General features: G+C 49.1%; 1 protein-coding gene across 2 annotated transcripts in view; it reads left to right on the forward strand.

Moving 5' to 3' along the window:
* Positions 1-20,838, forward strand: part of PALMD (palmdelphin) — an 87,279-nt gene that overhangs the window by 27,385 nt on the left and 39,056 nt on the right. For both annotated transcript variants that reach the window (XM_075320082.1, XM_075320081.1), the window contains exons 2-3: positions 2,762-2,842; positions 10,424-10,554. In XM_075320082.1, coding sequence (XP_075176197.1) covers positions 2,762-2,842; positions 10,424-10,554 — 212 coding nt within the window. The remainder of the gene's footprint in view (positions 1-2,761; positions 2,843-10,423; positions 10,555-20,838) is intronic.

The following is a 20,838-nucleotide window of genomic DNA, read 5'->3' on the forward strand; positions in this document are numbered from 1 at the left end:
CCTGGAGGTTCCGGTCGCTAACGGATTTGACCAGTTTAACGGCGACTCCAAGCCTGGTCGGGGTCCGTAGGCCCTGCCGGTTTGTGCTGGCTTCTCTTCGCTTCCTGGTTCGGTACCGGCGGGCCACCGCCCGTCCCCGGTCCTACGGTTCCGCGTCAATCGGCCTCTCCTGCAGACGGCCACCACCGTCTGCCAACCTTGCTCTCGGTGCCCGGGCCACGTACCTGGACACGGTCAGATTGCTCCTCTGCTACCACTTCACTCCTCCTTCACTCTCCCTCCACTAAACTGACTTCCTTTCCCGCCTCCAGGACTGTGAACTCCTCAGTGGGTGGGGCCAACTGCCTGGCTCCACCCCACCTGGTGTGGACATCAGCCCCTGGAGGGAGGCAACAAGGATTTGTGTGTGACTGGTGTGCCTATCTCGGGGTGTGGGGTGTGTTGTTGCAGTACCTGTGACGACCTGGGTTGTCCAGGGCGGCACACCTCACATAGTCCTCCATATATTAAAATGCACTCACCATAGTCCTCTAAATAGTATAATGCACCGCCATAGTCCTCCAAGTGGTATTATGCAGATTGGCCAACAGGGTACTCACGGACTTAACATATTAAATAAATTCTCATCTCTCCTCTTTCTCCCTCTGCTCCGGTCTCTGCAGGGGTGTGTTCTGATGCTCTGCACATCTTGGCACAGCGGGCACTCAGTAGTGACGTCATTGCGATGCCAATACAATTGAAAGTGCAATGCTGGGCAGAAGGTGCCCCATGCTGGTGGTCAGCCGCCATTGGAGGTTCACCACTGGGCATGTGCCCTGAGCGCTGTGTGCCAACCCTCTGCTTTTCCCAGGTTAGGCTGCTTTCACACATCCGGTGTTTGCTGAACGGCACAATACGGTGCTTTGCAGAAAAAACGCAACCGTTTTATTTTGCAGCCGGTTGCGTTTTTTCTGCATAGACTTGTGTGGCACCCTGGCCTAGCCAGGGCGTCACAGATAACACACAAACACCCCCACCCCCACTAGACAGGGACATCAGCCAAACAAAAATCCTTGTTGCCTCCCTCCACTGTCTGATGTCCACACCAGGTGTGGCGGAGCCAAGCGGTTGGCCCCACCCACCGAGGAGTTCACAGGCCTGGAGGCGGGAAAAGTGACAGTAGTTCAGTGTTGAGCAGTGAAGAGAGAGGAGCAAACACTTGGGTGTCTGGGTTTGTGGCCCAGGCACTGACAGCAAGGTTGGCAGATGGTGGTGGCCGTCTGCAGGAGTGGTGGAGCAACGCAGAACCGTAGGACCGGGCTCGGGCGACGGCCCGCCGGTACCGACCGGGGAGCGAAGTGAAGCCAGCACACACAGGCAGGGCCATCGGACCCCGACCAGGCTTGGAGCCGTCGTCCATAGTCAGATCCAAATGTGACTGGAACCCCAGGGGTTTCACAACAGCAAAAGTCCCGATTGAAGGCAACCGCCCACACCGTGAGGGTATACAGCTACCGCCTAAGGCTAGAGACCCAAGGGCCAGCGCCTGCGGACAAACTGTCTCCTCCGGTACCCATACACCGGGGAGCGGACTACCGTTGGGAATCCATAGTAGTCAGAAGGAGAACATCAAGGTGCAGGGAAAGACAGCCGCCATCACCTGTCCGGGGAGAGACACTGCAGCCGGCTGCGGGACCCGTCCATCCAGCCGTTTGGTTTACCGAGGACTTTGTACCTTTCTTGCTGAGTGAGTACACCCGTGCCATCCGGCACCGCGCCGCACTGTCCCTGCAACCCTGCACCTCACCAACCCTGCCTCCCCGCAACATCACCGGGCCCTGGGACCACCGACCCCCTACCCACGGAGGGGGAAAACAACATCCCAGCTGCTCCTTACCATCGCTCCCGGGATCCCCGTCATCAGCAGCGGTGGTGCCTATCTTCACCACGACCTGTGGGTGGCGTCACGGACTAAATCCCCCAAAACCACCACCCCTTTCACTCACGGGCGATGAGCGCCGCTCGAGTCCCCGGATCCGGCCCACCGCTCGAGCTACTGAGCAGCAGCCGCAGCAGCGCCGGACCCGAGCGTTAGCGAGAGCGCAGCAGCGACGGCGTCCTCCCCGCCCGCGACACTTGCATTGGCGCCGTATTGTGCCGCATGGCCTTGCGTTGCGTCCGTTTTTTGCCGGATGCGGCATATTTAGCCCATGCGGCGGCCGGATGGAACGTTGCCTGGCACGTTTTTTTGTACGGCGAAAAAAACGCATCGCGCCGGATGCGGCGCAATTTACAATGCAAGCCTATGGACGCCGGATGCGGCGTCCTTCGGAAAAAACGCATCCGGCCACCGGATGCAGGTTTTTGCACTGCGCATGCTCAGTATCGAGCCGCATCCATCAAAAAACGGACAGGCCGCATGGAAAAACTTATGCAACGATCCGGTTTTTCTGCCGCATCCGTTGTATAGGTTTTTGAGCCGGATTGAGCCGCACTGCAAAAACCAGATGTGTGAAAGCAGCCTTATTTGGTTACAATGTCTGGAAAGCCTTTCTAGGACTGGTAACACAGGACTGCAGGACCAGAATACACACCGGGTCGGTCTGTGGTCTGACGTCCTACAAGTAATGCTGTAAGACGGATATATGGATGACAAGCAGAGATCTCACGTTATATTAACCAAATGTCCTTTTCAGCTGGATGCCAGGCACAGTATATTTTTATTGTTAAGTTAAATTAATGTCTTTTCATATTTATTTATATATATTTTTTTTTCTTACAGGATAAGAGAAAGCTGCAAGAGGAAATTGCTCAAAGGCGCCTTAAAATTGAGGAGGAGAAATTAAAACTACATCACTTACAGGTACAAAAAATAGAAGTCTTATTTCTACATACTTTTAGGACTATTTAATTAAAGGGAATCTTTGAGTAGCATCAACCCTCCTAAACTGTCTACATGGGCAAGTAGGTCATAAAAAGTTGAAGAAAATAATACTTTGATCTCTGCGATTTCGATTTTAAAGCTCTTTCCCCTTTAGGACAAGGTAAGACCGTTTTCCTTAACGGTCAAAGAGGTTGTCCATCTTTGGAAACATTTTTTTTTTTTTTTCTTAATGAACGTATTTTTAGCATTAAATACTTATTTTTTTTTAAAGGGAACCTGTCACCAGGTTTTTCCCTTATAAGCTGCGGCCACCATTAGTGAGCCCTTATATACTACATTCTAGAATACTGTGTATATAAGAGCCCGGGCCGTTCTGTGTAAAGTAAAAAAACACCTTTATAATACTCACCTAGGGGGTTGTCCGGTCCCTGGGTGTCGCTGGTCGCGAGTCTGGTGTCTCCCCTCTGCTGCGATCAGTCCTCCTTCCCAGCCCGGTGTGCTGAAATTGGGGTCTCTATCAGATTAGGTGGCAAAAACCTGGTGACAAATTCCCTTCAATGGACCACTTCACTGTTTGTTTTATTCTGCACTGCAGTGGTGCTCTAAATCTAAGCCCCCTGCCCCCGTTCTTATACTCCCCCCTCAAATGGTTTTATCCGTTTTCAGTACCATCTTGTGCCGAAAGTCAGAAGTTACATCACAAGCTCCCAATACAAGTCTATGGGAGCCAGAATGAGGTTTCATAGACTTGTATTGAGTTTTGACCTCCGGCCGCTCCATGAAACACTGGAGATGCTGGCAGGTCGCGGATCACTGGAGTGGAGCGGTGGTCATTAATGAACCGCTCCAGTGGGGAAATACAAAAAAATGAAGTTGAAATGTGGTTGTTTATTTCAGGGCAGGAGCCACTTTTCGGCTGAGTTCACACGGACGTGTCTCGCATATTGCAGACATGATTGTGCGCACCTCTCCTAATAAAATGATAAAATGTCGCTGGTGAATTTCCTTGTACCGGATCTAGGCTTTGACATTATATAACCTGTATGGTAAATCTCATCATTCCCCTTTAAGATAAGCACGCGGACCACATACTTCTGAGCTCTTTACAAATATAGATTACAGGACTCTCCTGAGGATTAGATTCCTGTACATACAGAAGACATGTTGGATTTATTCCATTCAGTAGAACATTGTGAACAGAGGAACGCATGCATGTCCCCGACTGTGACAATAAATACCCCACGCATTCTTCATATAAGAAATATTTGCTCTAAAGAACGTGCGCAAGATAAATAAGATGTGATGAAACCTCATTCTGGAGAACAAAGCCTCTTTCCTGAGCTCCGCACATTCAGTATTAGTAACTTATGGCCAGGCTCGTACCTTTTAGCCGGTTTCACACGTCCTATGCACTCATTGCCATGTTCGGACCAGCTGTGGATCTCTTGACCTGAACTCAACAGCCTGACCGGTATATATGAAGCTGTGAAGTTCAGGTCAAGAGATCCGGGGCAGTCAATACGCAGACCACAAAGTCACGGCATTGAGCCATGCATTATAGGCTTTCTGTTTACAGATTCCAGAATAAAATCTGAATACATTTCTATTTAGATCCTAGACATGATGAAGCTCATGTATTTACATTTTAAATTCATATAAGAAATTGCTATATCATTCTTTGTAAATGTTCCCATTACCGAATATTAAAGTGAGCAATTAAAGGGGTTCTCCATTTTATATTGACGGCTGATCCTTAGGATAGGTGATCAATGTCTGATCGGCCGGTGTCTGACACCCGGCACCCCCGCCAATCAGCTGTTCTTGGTCCTGGCAGGGGCAGCAGGTGGCCAGAAATGCTCCGCTCCGGAGCTGCGCGTCAACTGATAACAGCTGTGGCTGCATACTGCACATCCGCCTCCTATTGAATTGAAAGGGTAGCTAAGCATTTCTGGCCACATGCTGCTCCTGCTGGCACCAAGAACAGACGATCGGTTGGGGTCCGACACCCGGCACCCTTGCCAATCAGACATTTGTGACACCCTGGACTATTCAGGTCGTCACAGGGTTCTGCGCGCCTTTTTTCTTAGTGCAGGATTCAACCCACCATGTTTCTGGGTCTCCATCCTGCAGTACTGCCTCCGTCAGCATTCACAAATCCTAGATACACCTCACACCACACCTGTCAGGCACACCAGTGGGCTGCTTAAACTGGAATAGGGCCGCCCACCTAGGGGTCAGACAGAGTGGTTGGAGGGGGGAAGTTAGCGAGGGAGGAACTGCAGAGCAGAGCTGACAGGCAGAACAGAAGTAGCTCCCAGGGGAGAAGCAGACTAGGTCGCAGACAGTGGTCTGGACCTAGAGGAATCGGACACCCGGTCGCAAGGGATTGAGGCTAGGTGCCAGGGACCTGTCTTGGAGGACGGTGAGCAGCCTGGGCCTAATCACTGGTCCGGGACCGAAGGCATCTCTGGGTACACGGACCTTAGGTCGGGGAGAAGCTTCAGGCAACCCGGCAATTAGCCTGCGGAGGACAGGACCTATATGGACTGTTCCCACCAAGCTCAGAGATCGGGGGCAGTAGCGCAACGAGGGGGATAGTGCTTTCCAAACAAGCGGCCCACTGAAATCCAAAGCGTGAGCCCCTGAGAGCAGGCTCCCTCACTTAGCCATAGTGTGGTTGGGGCCCGGAAAGCTCCAAACTAACGGGCCACAAAGGACACTCTAAATTTGTGCCAGGAGGAAGGTCACGGACCACCAGACAGTGCTGCAGGGGATGGGACCCGAACGAACTCTCCTCGAGATGCAACGGCAGTCAGAGACTTGATTTACCCTGATGTCAGAGTCTGTTTCATTGCTGAGTGAGTACCCGACTGACCCCTGTAACCAGCGAGCCTGCGCTCCCCCTGCATCCCATAGTACCATCCAGAGTCCCGGGGCCTTCCCCTACCCGTGGAGGGTAACGTCATCTTGCTGCCCCCACTCCATCACCCCGGGTACTCCCAACGGGAGCGGCGGTACTTCCAATTACCATGAACCACGGGTGGCGTCACGAACTATATCTCTCCCCTGTAAACAATCCCCTTCTTCATTTGAGTGTGACCCTCGAGCCACAAGTAATTGTGACGCCCTGGGCAAGCCAGGGGTCACAGGTCATCACACCACCACACCCTACACCCCAGTTAGGAACACCCAAGCTACCAAAATCCTTGTTGCCTTCCTCCAGGGACTGATGTTCACACCAGGGGGTGGGCCAGGTGGTTTGCTCCGCCCACCGAGGAGTTCACAGCCCTGGAGGCGGGAAGAACCAGGCAGATAGAGTTTGGAGGAGGAAGTGAGAGGAGTTGAAGCCAGACTAGAGTCTGAGGAGGAGTAAACAGTGGGGTGAGGAAAGTGAAGTGAAGTAGAAGGAAGGAGTAGTGAAGCTAAAGAGAGAAGCTGAAGTGACAGTAGTAAAGCCGGAAGTTGGTCCGGCTGTGTGCCCGGACAGTGACAGCAAGGTCAGCAGATGGCGGTGATAGTCCGCAGGGGTGACTGCTCGGAGGTTGCTGGAAGGTCCTTAGTGGCCCGGCGGTCTGGAGCAGTGTACAAGGAACAGTCAGCACAAGGGCAGGGGCCTTTCGGATCCCGGCAAGGCTAGGAGTCGCCATAATTTGCCGAATCCGTCAGTGAAGGGGACGTCTGTCTCCAAACAACCAAGTCCCGATTGAAGGCAACAGTCCGACCGTTACAGAGAGACACCGCCACCGCCAGGGCACCAGTTTCTCAGGGCCAGCGCCTGCGGGCAAAGTAGGGCTCCTCCGGCCCATACCCAAGCCGGGGAGCGGGTTACCGGTGGGAACCCATCGCAACCATCATCAACTTAGGTGCAGGACAGAGGGACCGTCACCTACTGGGGAAAGCAAGTGCAGCCGTCCGTGGGAACCGTCTTTCCAGCCGTGTGTTTTACCGAAAACTGTGTCAACGTCTCAGGCTGAGTGAGTACCACAGTGCCGCAAGGCACAGCGCTGCCCCCGCGTCCCTGCGCCCACCAAGCCCTGCATCACCCACCTAATCACTGGTTCCCGGGATCACCAACCCCTACCCACGGAGGGGCAACACAACAACTGGCTGCTCCATACCATCCTTCCCGGGATCCCCATACAGAGCAGCGGTGGTGTCAACAAATCACCACAACCGTGGGTGGCGTCACGGACAATAACCAATCCCCACACCCAAAATCCCCTTTCACTCACGGGCGAGGAGCGCCGCTAGAGTCCCCGGGATCCGGCCCATCGCTCAAGCCACCGAGCAGCAGCAGGCCGCAGCAGCCGCGGCAGCCGGACCCGAGCAGCAGTGGGAGAGCGCGGCGTCCCCTCCTCCGCCCGCGACATAATCACCACCACCGGATCTGAGCGGTTCGATCCGCTGAAGGGGTGGTACACATTATCTATCCTAAAGATAAGCCATCAATGTAAAAGTAGTGGCCATCCTCTTTAATGAATCCAACTGAATTTTATTTGAGGTTTAAACAACCATTCTGACCTGTATTTACAAAGTATAACAGTCTCACCAGGCCTAAAAGAGGTATAAAACTGTATACAGTTTGTAATGTGAAAGCTGGTGACACATTTGCTTTAAAGAGGCATAGTCCGAATTCTCCTAGGTGTGATGCCATTTTTACCAAAAAAAAGCGGAAAAGTTTAAGGATTTAGTTCAATGAAGTCTGATACCCAAATTAAAATGAACCTGTCAGCTGATACATGCTGATACTTGACTCTAAATGCAGTGTTGATGATTAGGCAGAGACCTGTCAATCTAGGCCAGGGGGAGGGCAGAAGCCACCAGGGACCCGCTTGTCTCACTGATCTACAGTGAGGTATGTGTCCTCAGGGGGCTTCTAAGATATGTTCTTCTCTGAAGCACGGCAGAGTTTGAAAGTCCAACATATCTGGCTGAAATTGTAAAGCCATAGTGTGATGAATCCTGCCTGTGGATTGGGCAACCTGTATCTACTGACGGGTTCACTTTAAGGGTTTAATTTGTGTTGAAAGTCTTGGCTGACCTGCAAAATCTTTTGTATGGCTCCCTTTTTGTGTCTTAATGGTTGTGGTGGGTTTTGCTAGTAACAGGTGAAAGCTCTAAAGTTCTTGATGATGCACCCCTTACCTATCAAAGACCCCAAGTTCAGTAAGACCATGATTTACATATACATGGCTGTCTTTTGCTGGTGAGGTCCAGAAGATAAGTCATGGTACAGAATGTTCAATGGTTGTACTCATTTGTGGCCCATTTAGGCAAGCCAATAATTGGGGGACATTTAATTAGCCCATCTAAGCAGGCCAGCAATCGCCCAACAAACGGGCAAAACTCATTTACGGGTCTGCTGATTTTTATGCAGATAAAAAAAAAATCCCAGAACATCATTATTGGCACCACATGGACTCAAACGGGTACGAACATTCTGCCAACATGATATTCTATGGGCACAGAACTAGCTCAATGGGCCAGTAAGTAAATCATGGCTTGCATCCAGTCACCGTCCGTTTAACAAACATGATGCTAGTCACTACTTACGAATAGTATAGACCATGGGTCCCCAATTCCAGTCCTCAAGGGCCGCCAAGAGTACATGTTTTCAGGATTTCCTTAGTATTGCACATGTGATAATTTTAATCACCTGCACAGTTGATGATTCCAACACCCATGCAATGCTAAGGAAATCCTGAAAACATGCATTGTTGGCGGCCCTCGAGGACTGGAGTTGGGGAACCCTGGTATAGACAGAAGGGAAGTAAGACTATCTAGAGTCAGGTAACAGGAGGAACACGACAGGACACAGGGAATAAGCAGAAATGCAGTCAAGTCACAAGCCGAGGGTCAGAATTCCATGAGAGTACTTATAAGATTCAAGGAGTAGACAGAGATGTGGTCCGCTAATGGTCCGAAGTCAGAAGCCAGGAGGTAACGACAAGAACAGGGAGCGAGCATAGAGGAGTCAAACAGTCCGGGGCCCAGAAACTTAGATCAGAACACAAGCCAAAAGCACAACTGCAGAACCAGAAAGCACGACTGGTGAGGTTCTGGGAGAGCATGCTCAGTAATGAAACAGAGCAAATACCTGGAAGGTGGAACTCCTGAGTAAAGGCACCTCCCAGAATCTGCATGGAAACCTGTGCTATCCAAAAATCTGTCAACAAGTACTTAAAGAAACAAAGCAGAGCATCTCCAAATGCAAGATGCTCTGCACAAAGGAAGCATGTAACTGCCGACTCTGTAGTTCAGGAAGGCATGGCAGAGCATCATCTGTGTGCAAGATGCTCTGCACAGAGGAATTGTACCGCCCCCGTGGAAGCAGCTGAGCTGCTCATATCCGGGTTCGCTGTGGCTCGAGGGTCTCCGGACCCTGGGGTCGTGCGGCCGCTCGAATGAAAAGGGGGGTATTTACAGGGGAGTTATAGTTCGTGATGCCACCCGTGGTGTGTGGTAATAATGAGTACCACCGCTGCCATTGGGAGTACCCGGGGATGATTGAACGGGGCAGCAAGGTGTTAGAACCCTCCACGGGTAGGGGATGCCCAAGGAATCGGTGAAGGAGGATGCAGAAGTCACTCTCGTACTCACTCAGTTCATAAGGCGACACCGACAACCAGTTAAACAAAGTCTCTGGGTACCGCTGCCACTGAGGGGAGCTCGTCCGGATACCGTCCCAAAGTGGTGCTGCCTGGTGGTCCGTGACCTGCCTCCTGGCACTTAGTTTAGACTTCAACTGGGTGGCCCAGTAGCTTGGAACTAGCTGGGCCCCGCTCCCTACTATGGCTAAGTATGGGAGCTTGCTTTCAGGGCTCACGCTTGGGATTTTCTGGACCATGTTGGTTGGAAAGTCCTATCCCCCTCGTTGCGCTAATGCCCCGATTCTGGAGCCGGTGGAAACGGATCGTGAAGGCTCCGTTCTCAGGGGAATTGTCGGGTTGCCTGAAGCTACTCCCCAACCTAGGGTCCAGTATTCTGTCGTGCCTTTGGTCCTGGACCGGTAACAGGGCCAGGCTTCCGGCTCTCTTCCTCACGGGTCCGAGAACCTTGCCGCAATTCCCTGCGACCACTCCTCTAGGCCCAGACCACCGTCTGTAACCTAGGCAGTTACTTCGGGAGTCCCCACTCCCAACTTCCTCTGAGATCCTCTCGGCTCGAGGGCTACTTCCAACTCCACTCACTGACTAAACTCCCTCTCTACACACCTCACATCCCCTCCCTGATCCCCCAGGTGGGTGACTCTATTCATCTTAAGCCGTCCACTGGTGTGTCAGGTTGGTGTGATGCAGGGTGTCTCTAGGATTTTGATTTGCTGTTAGAGGCAACACCACTTAAGTAGGGACCCAGAACCAAGAGGGAGGCGGAATACTGCACGGAAGGGCAGCTTGTGCAGTACCCTGTGACGACCGGATAGTCCAGGGGCGTCACAGAATCATGATGACAACTATCTTGATGAGCCTGTACAAAAGGGTCATAAGTCCAAAGTATCTGATAGTACCCCAAGAAAGATCTAATCTCTGTGCTAAAAAAATTGTTTTTAAAAAATTCCAGAAAAAAGCCTTGCGGGAAAAATGGCTGTTAGATGGACTGAACACGATGACTCCCATGGAACAGGAGGAGATGATCAAACAAAACCAAGAAGACCAAAAAAGCGTCAAATTTCTGGAACACAACATTGGAAGGTTGGTGTATTTTGTAACTTTGTCTGCTTTTCTGTGTGATATTGTGATATAATCCCTATGTCTCATGAGTTAAATCTCACTTCCTATCTTTATCACTCGACTATGACTTATTGCTGAACTCGCTGGGTCTGAAACGTCCGTATTAAATTTCCTTTTAAACGCTGTTTTTGTAGATTTATTATTTTGGTTTCTAAAAATGCCATGAGCTTCAGTTTTTGAAAGTGTGTTTTAGGGTTTTGTTTTTTTTTAAACACATTTTGAAATACATTTTTTTTTTTTCCCTATTGAAAAAGTGTATGTAAAAATATGCGAAAATAATACTAGAACCTGCTGTATTTTGAAGAAAAAAAAAAAGACAATACTGTAAAATCACACACAAAATGCAACCACAAAAGCCACAAAATTGCCCCTTAACATCCAGTTGTGCAGCTGAGTTTTAAATAGAAGCAATTACTTAGGAAAATAGCTTAATTGCTAATGATGTGATAAGTAGATTTGCGGCAGGTCGCACTTATCTGATTACTGTGCAGCAGAGGTCATGCTTCCCCTGTATCGGTAACCTCCAGAGGACACTGTTATATAGGTAATGATATTTTTTCACTCCGTTGTATGATTGAAGACTTCATATCTCAGGTAAAAGTCCATGTGCGACTTCAGAGGAGTGGTACAACTACAGAAAATATGCAGAAAATGTGCCCGGCCCAAGCCTCTGAGCTGGTGATGGACTTGCAGTAGGTTGGCTAAGTCCTCATTTTGATAGCTAAGCCAGTCCCCTTTTCTAAGGCCGATGCATACAGTCGGACAGCTAGCATGGGAAGAGAAGGTTGTCTTCTTTGGCAAAGCTGAGCTGGAAGTGGCGTTGCTGAGACCTGAGACTGACAAAGGGACATTGAGGACCATTTCATCAATAAAGTGAATTACCGAGTGATAAATTGTTACCTCTTATACATAATAAGACAGAATATTTTTCATCTGGATAAGTCTTTAATATTTAGGGTTGATTAAAAAAATAAATTGTGAAGTAAACAAAATTATTTGTTGATGCTGTTCTGAACATTAAAGGGAACCTGTCATCAGAAATTTTGCTTTAAACCTAAAAGTTTCCCCCTCTGCAGCTCCTGGGCTGCATTCTAGCAAGGTTCCTGTTGGTTTTTTGCTCCCTTTTAGACCAAATATAATACTTTATAAAGGTGTACCTTTTGGGATGCAAATTTTCTAAATTGTCCATGAGGGCGGGCTCTCTGGTGTCCGTTATGTCCATCCTGCCAATTTACGACGTCCCCCAACGAGATTATGGGCGGCGCTGTGATTATCATTGCAAGTGCCCACCCATAATCTAGTGCACGCGCTTTCCTCTCTGCCTCCAGCGTTCTGTGCAAGCGCTAGCCGTAACCGCTGGTGTCCTGCTCCGATCCTCCCATCTATTTCCTGTTACAGGGAAAGATGGGAAAGAGGGGACGTGCGGTTATCTGGCCAGCGCTTGCGCAGAACGCTGGAGGCAGAGGGGAAAGCGCGGGCACTTGCGATGACAACACAGCGCCGCCCATTCTCGTGCCTGCGCAAACGTCACCAGCGGTCACACTGTGCACGCAGTGCACAGTCCCGCTACAGTGGCACTGCGCATGCGCCGGACCACGGGCTCACTGGGCGGCATCCTGGAAGTATGAAATGCTGCGTTGGGGGACGGCGTAAATCGGCAGGAGGGACATAACGGACACCAGAGAGCCCGCCCCCATGGACGATTTAGAAAATTAGCATCCCAAAAGGTACACCTTTATAAAGTATTATATTTGGTCTAAAAGGGAGCAAAAAAACAACAGGAACATTGCTAGAATGCAGCCCAGGAGCTGCAGAGGGGGAAACATTTAGGTTTAAAGCAAAATTTCTGATGACAGGTTCCCTTTAACAAACTTGGACGCCAATAGGCATTTTAAAGAGGATGTCTGTGACGCCCTGGCGCCGCCAGGTGGACACACACAGAGTAGGCCCCCGCACAACACCTTCCCACACAGGGTTATACCATGCCAACCAAATCCTAGTCACCACCCCCAGGGCAGGACAGGCACACCAGTGGGCGGGACGAGGCAGAAAGGAAATGCCCACCTAGGGGTCTAGAGAGTCGGGGGCTGGAAAATAGTCAGTTAAATTGTAGTTCAAGTGGTAATTCAAGTGGAGTACAGTAGAGTGGAGGTTCAAGTGAGGAGTCTGAGAGTAAAAGCGTCGGGGTTGGAGCGCCGGCATGCTGGCTAGGTGGCAGATGGTGGTCCGTGTCTGACAGGAGATGGGAAGATGGCTGCTGGATATCCAAGGTGGAGCGGGACAGGGTAGGAGCCCGCCGGTACAGATACCGGAGAGCCGACCTGGAAACCGTGCACAGAGGGGTTACCTGGACCCTGAAGCAGAGGCCGGAACAACCGCCTTTGTTAATTCACCAGTTGAGGACAGGATTATAGGTCCTGTCCCACCTAAAGTCCCGAAAGCAGACCAGCAGCCCACCGCGGGGAATAGGGCATCCGCCAGGGCCCCTTTTAGATCCCAAGGGTCAGAGTCTGCGGGCAAGGCTCCCACCTGAAGTTCTGGGAGCGGACTCCCGAGTTCCATACCGAGAAGTCCAAAAGAGAACTAAAGTAGAGCAGAGGAAAGTGACACAGACCATCACCCCGGGTGAGGGACCACAATACACCCGGCCGCGGAGCTCCGGCCACTGGCACCTTGGTTTACCACGGACTTGTGTGATTTCATTGACTGTGAGTACACTAACATCCCCTGGTCCGACTGGGTGCACTGGCCCCTGCAGTCACCATCCTCAGCACAGAGACACTGGGCCCCGGGGCATCCATCCCTACCCACGCAGGGTTAATAACAGCTAGCTGCCATCCCAACGCCCCGGGTACTCCCCAATAGCAGTGATGGTACCCCATTTTACCACACACCGTGGGTGGTGTCACGAACTGTATACAATATCCCCACACACCATCCCCTTTTTATTTCGAAGTGTCCGCAAAGTCCCTGGGTCCGGAGACCCCTCGAGCCACACTGCAGATCTGGATCCGAGCAGCCCGGCTGCTGACGTGGGGCGGTACATCTACTTACTACTTACTACTTACTACCTACTACTTACTACTTACTACTACCTACTACTACTACTAACTACTACTTATCCTTAGGATAGATCATCAATGTCTGATCAGCCAGGGTCCAACACAACGCACCCCTGCCTATCAGCTGTCCCATTTTCTGATAGCGGCTGCGACCGGGTACTGCACATCCGCCTCCAATTGACTTGAACTCCCAGCTGTTGCCACCATCAATTGATGGGGCAACTCCGGAACTGAGCATTTCCGGCTGCCGGCGCAAGAACATCTGATTGGTGGGGGTGCTGGGTGTCAGACCCCAGCTGATTAGACATTGACTGTCTATCCTTAGGATAGACAGACAAAGAGGTTGTCCACTACTTTAAAATTAAGTATTCTTTTAGTTAAAGGTTTTCCATTTTTATCTAAATAAAATGTGAAGGCGTTTGCTCACAATGGAGATTTAGAGGAATGGGAACAAATGTCTGATCACTGGGAAACCCACCTCTGATGACTGGTGGGAATCACAGAACGGGGCTGCTCTTCCTCCTCAATGTGGTCAAGAATGAATGAACCCCCTGTATGCACCACTATAGCCTAATTGTTGCGAAGATGAATTGTGGATTGGGACCTCCACTCTTGTGATAAATACGTGTCCCATCGGTAGGTCAATCAGCGCACAACCTTGGGATTGATAGATATCCCATAGATAAGAAATCCAACTCTCATCCTGGAGGAAACCTTTAAAATTAAAACAAAAAAAAAATAACGTTAAGAACCAGAATTTTATGTATTTTGGGGGGGAGAAATGCTCTTTAAGCTAAGAATGGATTCCCACATATTATTTGAGCATGGACAGGTCAGTATAAGTTCAGCACATTAATTACGAGTACATCGGAGCAGGCAGTAAAGTGCAGTGACCTTTTCAGCTTCTATTACTTTGGCTTCCATTTTTATCATTCCATCTTGGTGATATGTGAAGTGTCAATGTACAGACTGCTCAGTTAATAACATACAATGATCGCCTTGTAGAAGAGCACGGCTTGTAAATAGGACAAGATAAGGGTCACACTGCACGGTCAGGATTGGGACTTTACATCAAGTGTGAGGCTGTAGGGCTGGATTCACACCGCCATTACCCAGTTTTTTATGTTTCCGAAAATGGAGAGTCAGATCTGTTGCATGATGGAAACCAGCGACATCCAACAGAGACCATCAACGTATAGTGGAATAAATCAGATTCTGTCATGGTGACTGTCACTATACAAGTGAAAAACATAGCTGCGTGCTGTGTTTTCGTGGCAAATATGATGAAAAGTGCAACTTGGTTTCTGAGCAAGGCTTCAAACACCGGCATGATTGGTTCCAGAGTTCTGTTGTGGTACATGGTCCGGGAGGCTAAAGAATGTAAAAAGTATAATCAATGATCTGAAATACAAAGAGGTATAATATGTCAGAAAAAAGGAACAGGACCCTCTCGAAGGTAGTATAACACTGTGGAGTTAGCAATGGAGGTCACCCAAGGGCACTCAGCTTGAGAGCTATACATTCAGGTATAGAATCTATGTATATAGGTGACTGATTCTGCCACCAGATTGCCCGGTGGGCACTGTAGAATAATAGGTGTGCTAAAAAGAGCCAAGCCCAAAGATTCTGGCATGGTCATCCAATAAAAAAAATATTTATGTACAGCAAATATTCTTGTGAGACTTTATAAAGTACATGAAAAGCCTACAGCAAAAAAACCTGCTGCAGTCTGCAAGAGAACTGTGAAAGAGGGATTATTTTTCAGTGAGAGAAGATAGTAAATTTAAAGCCAATATATAATACAGAAATCTTAAAATATAATGCCATAGTGTCATGGGTGACAGTCATGTGGTTTCTGTCTATTGAAGGTCACAGTGTTTGGCTGCGCAATATGCTCCCTGACTTTCTATTGTTTTTGCTGTCAGTATTCATTGGTATAGGTAGCTGCTTCTGCTTCCGCGTCCGTCCGATCATTCCTGTGTCCCCCGGTAATCACTTCTGATTAAAAGGATTTTCTGTGATGTCATAACCGTGTGACCAGTCAGGTGTGAATGTTGTATTACCTCATTGGCTACTGACTGGTCACAGACTATGATGTCATCAAAGGTCCTGGTAACTGAACTTTCATTGTCACTGTGCGAGGGAAAATTGCATCACGGCACACAATCTCCACACAGGAGCGGGTCATCTGCATATGTTTCCATGCAGCCAAAGCGCTCCTGTCCTCTTAGCATCAGGTGCGGGGTGATGCTATGTGAGACGCAAGTGCAATCATACCCTCACTGTCAGCTCTGCTACATAGCTCTGTACAAACCGATGTAGCAGAGCTGACAATGCTCTCTGCTTCTCACGGTATATAGACTGTCTGTATAGAGTGATGAAGCAGTGTTGACATTGCTGTTCCTGTGGATTACGTCGGACTAAGGAATTTTTTTTCTAATAAAGATGGAGTTTCTAAACTTCTTTTTGTTTTATTTCTATTAAAAAAATGGTGGCCATGTCTAATTTGGCGTGACACCATGAATTTCGGGCTTAGTACCATCTGAGAATACAAAGCTGGTATTAACCCCTTTATTGCTCAGCGAGCCACCCGGCACCAGGGCCTCTGGTAGAGCAGAGTAAAGCACCTGGAAATGGCGCTAAGAAACAATGCAATGCGCTTTTTACAGGGGAGCCTGCGGGCTGTGGAGAATCCCAGCCCCCAGCTGCCTGGCTTTAACTGACTGGCAATCAAAATACGGCGCAAGCCCACGCATTCTTTTAATTACATTTTTTTTTAATTAGTTAAAAAAAAAAAAAATAGGCTTCCCTGTATTTTGATTGCCAGCCAAGGTAAAGCCAGGCAGATGAGGGTAGCAGCCCGTAGCCATCTGCTTTATCTGTGCTGAGAATCCAAAATACCGGGGAGCGTTACGTCATTTTTTTAATTATATATCTTGATCTATAATATAAACTTTATATATATATATATATATATACTAGAAGGTGGCCCGATTCTACGCATCGGGTATTCTAGAATTTACGTATTGTGTAGTTCATGTATGATTTTTGTTATATATATATATATATATATATATATATATATATATATATATATATATATATATATATATATATATATATATATATATATATATATATATATATATATATATATATATATATATATATATATATATATATATATATATATATATATATATATATATATATATATATATATATATATATATATATATATATATATATATATATATATTGTGATAACACGCTCCGGGATCGCCTTTGCTGGGTTCAAAGGGCACGTATTCACCTCAGGCAGACAGCCGAATTCAAGGTGTAACTGACGCTTGGTCAGGTTTATTGCAGTGAAGCATAAACAAAAAGAAAAAAAAACACCAACAAAATAAATCCTTGCCTGTCCGGCACTAACTATACACGGTGTTATCCTAACTACCAACTGGAGGGCTTCTCCCTTCCAGCTAAACCATACAAACATCAGGCACTGCTCCTCACAAGTGTCTCCTACACAGACAGGCTTACTGTGTTCCCAGATGGAGACCCTCCCCCAACTTCCCAGATTCCTTTTACCTCCGTCCTTCACCTCCCATTAATCCATTAGTAGCCAGGTGATCCTGGCCAGGCTAAGTCACATAGGACCGATACCGGGGTGAGATATACCTGCCCTCATCCACTAAACCCACATGAGTCTCACATATCCCCCCCCCTCTGCTCAGACCACTGCAGCTGAGCAACAGCACCCACAAAACAGTGCACACGAGACAGGGCATCAGCATTCCCCATCCGCACCCCCGGGCGGTGCTCCACTGTAAAACGGTAGGCCTGAAGTGCAAGGAACCACCGGGTCACTCGGCCATTCCGTTCCTTATTCAAGTGCATCCACTTGAGAGGGGCATGGTCAGTGATCAGCCGGAACTTCCTTCCTATCAAGTAATATTTAAGGGACTCTAGAGCCCACTTAATGGCTAAGCATTCTTTTTCCACTATGGCATAGTTGCGTTCATGCTTATTAAGTTTCCGACTAAGATAAAGGACCGGATGTTCCTCTCCGTCCTTCAGTTGTGACAATACAGCCCCTATACCGGCATCAGAAGCGTCCGTTTGGACCACGAACTCGCTGCGGAAGTCAGGAGTCATTAGCACAGGTTGAGAGCAAAGAGCTAGTTTTAAGTTATGGAAGGCTTCTTCGGCTGCCGTGGTCCATTTGATCATGACAGAGTCTTTCCCTTTGGTAAGGTCCGTCAGGGGAACAGCGGTAGCCGCGAAATTGGGAATGAACCGTCGGTAGTAGCCAGCTATTCCCAAAAACGCTCTCACCTGCTTCTTGTTGACTGGTTGCGGCCATTTCTGAATGGCTTGTATCTTGTCAATCTGGGGTTTAACAATTCCCCTCCCAATTACGTATCCCAAATACCGGGCTTCTTCCAGCCCGATATGACATTTCTTGGGGTTTGCTGTTAGACCCGCCTCCCGCAGGTCCTCAATCACAGCCTCTAGTTTCTGGAGGTGCGTCTCCCAGTCCAGGCTGTAAATGACTATGTCATCCAAATACGCAGAAGCATACTGCCTATGGGGCCTCAGGACTCGGTCCATCAACCTTTGAAAGGTTGCCGGTGCCCCGTGTAGTCCAAACGGCATATACACATACTGGTATAAACCTTCCGGTGTAGAAAACGCGGTTTTCTCTTTAGCGGCCTCTGTTAGCGGGATCTGCCAATAGCCCTTCGTTAAGTCTAGGGTCGTGATATACCGGGCTTTTCCAAGCCGATCTATTAATTCATCGACCCGTGGCATAGGGTATGCATCAAATTTGGAGACCGCATTTAATCTCCTGAAGTCATTGCAGAATCTAATGGAGCCGTCTGGTTTCGGTATTAACACAATCGGACTCGACCAGGCGCTATGCGATTCCTCGATTACACCTAACTCCAACATGGTCTTCACTTCTCGGGAGACAGCTTCCCGCCGAGCCTCCGGTATTCGGTAGGGCTTTACCTGAACTGTTACCCCAGGCTCTGTTATGATGTCATGTTTAATGAGAGTGGTCTGCCCGGGCTTTTCCGAGAAAAACTCGTGATTGTTGATTACAAACTGCTTGACGTCGGTCTTTTGCCGCTCCGACAGAGTCTCCGCCGTCCCGACATCCGGTATGGTCTGCTTGCAGACCGGTAGGGCCAGACCTGCTGACAGAGCTGGACGGTCCTTCCAGGGTTTTATCAGATTCACGTGATAAATCTGTTCAGGCTTCCTTTTACCAGCCTGGTACACTTTGTAGTTTACCTCACCCACCCGATCCTTAATTTCAAAGGGGCCTTGCCACTTTGCCAGAAATTTGCTTTCTGCCGTGGGGACCAGGATCAACACCCTATCTCCGGGTGCAAAAGTACGGATCTTGGCCCCCCTATCATAAATCCTTTTCTGTGCTCCTTGAGCCTGTATCATATGCTCTTTAACGATGGGCATCACCGCCGCAATACGGTCCTGCATTTGGGTTACATGGTCTATTACGCTTTTGAACGGGGTGACCTGTCCCTCCCAGGTTTCTTTAGCGACATCTAACAGTCCACGGGGACGTCGGGCGTACAGAAGCTCGAAAGGAGAGAACCCGGTGGAAGACTGGGGCACCTCCCGGATGGCAAAAAGCAAATACGGGAGTAAGTAGTCCCAGTTCTTCCCGTCCTTGTCTATCGCCTTACGGAGCATCTGTTTCAAAGTTTTGTTAAACCGTTCGACCAGTCCGTCCGTTTGAGGGTGATACACGGAGGTGCGTAACTGTGCTATTTGTAACAGCCTGCAGAGTTCTTTCATTACTTTAGACATAAAGGGGGTTCCTTGGTCTGTGAGTATTTGTTTTGGGACACCAACCCGACTAAACACATGGACCAGCTCCTTGGCAATGGTCTTGGTGGCCGTGTTACGCAAAGGGATGGCCTCGGGGTAACGAGTGGCATAATCCAAGATGACAAGGATGTGCTGGTGTCCTCGTGCAGACTTGGGGAGGGGTCCAACTAAATCCATCCCAATTCTCTCAAATGGGATCTCGATGATAGGCAGAGGTACTAAGGGGCTACAGAAACGGGGCCTAGGCGCAGAGATTTGGCAGTCAGGACAAGACTCGCAATAGGTGCGAATATCGTGATGCATGCCGGGCCAAACAAAACAGTGTAATATCCTTTCGGTAGTTTTCTGGACCCCCAGGTGTCCCCCCATCATGTGTCCGTGTGCCAGGTCCAGCACTCTCCGCCTGTAGGCTCTCGGCACAACCAATCGTTGTACTGTGTCATCCCCCTTCTTCTCTATCTGATAGAGAAAGTCATTCTCCAGTGCCATGTAGGGGTAAGACAGCCTAGTACCTGCATCCACCTGCACCCCGTTTATCATTTTAACATTTTTTATAGCCTGAGAAAGGGTAGGATCTCTCATTTGCTCACTTTGGAAGTCATCTTTCTGGACTTCCAAATTCAGCCAAGAGGAAGGGGGACAGCCACCCGTGTCCGCCTCTGCCCCGGGTTCATTGGAATCACCCGCCAGAACTGAAAAGGGGAACTGGGGGTTGTTTTCAGCGGATTCCTCCTCTGAACCCTCTTGTGGGGCATCCTCTAGTGGCTCCGGGCCCACACAAGGTGTGGGAGAAGGATCATCCGTGCGGCTACCCTGGGGTACTAATTGGTTCTCCCACAAGTGCCAGAAGTGGGGAAAATAACTGCCCAAAATGATATCATGCAATAGTGCTGGTACTAGTCCCACCTTATGATGCACAGACCCATAGGGCGTAGTAATGCAGGAGACCGTTGTGAGGTACGAGCAGGTGTCTCCATGCACACATGTCACAGAAAATTTATCTGACGGTCCCATCGGGACTGCCACCAGACTGGCCTTTACCAGAGTCACCACACTTCCCGAGTCTAATAGTGCAACAACAGTATTGCCATCAATGGACACTTCACACAGGTGTTTTTTCATATCGCCTTGACATGCAGCAACACACACTACCCGTGCAACCATAGCCCTGCGTTTTTCAAAGTCCGTGACATCACACTGCATCGGTTCTGCAGTTACTGGACAGTTTGCAGCAATGTGGCCCGCCTCCTGGCAGCGGAAACACCTCACGGGCCCCTTGCTAAGGCCATAGTTTGGCACCTTAGCCCTCACAGGGCCAGCA

This window comes from Anomaloglossus baeobatrachus, chromosome 8 (assembly GCF_048569485.1).
Source record: "Anomaloglossus baeobatrachus isolate aAnoBae1 chromosome 8, aAnoBae1.hap1, whole genome shotgun sequence".
Classification (NCBI taxonomy): domain Eukaryota; kingdom Metazoa; phylum Chordata; class Amphibia; order Anura; family Aromobatidae; genus Anomaloglossus; species Anomaloglossus baeobatrachus.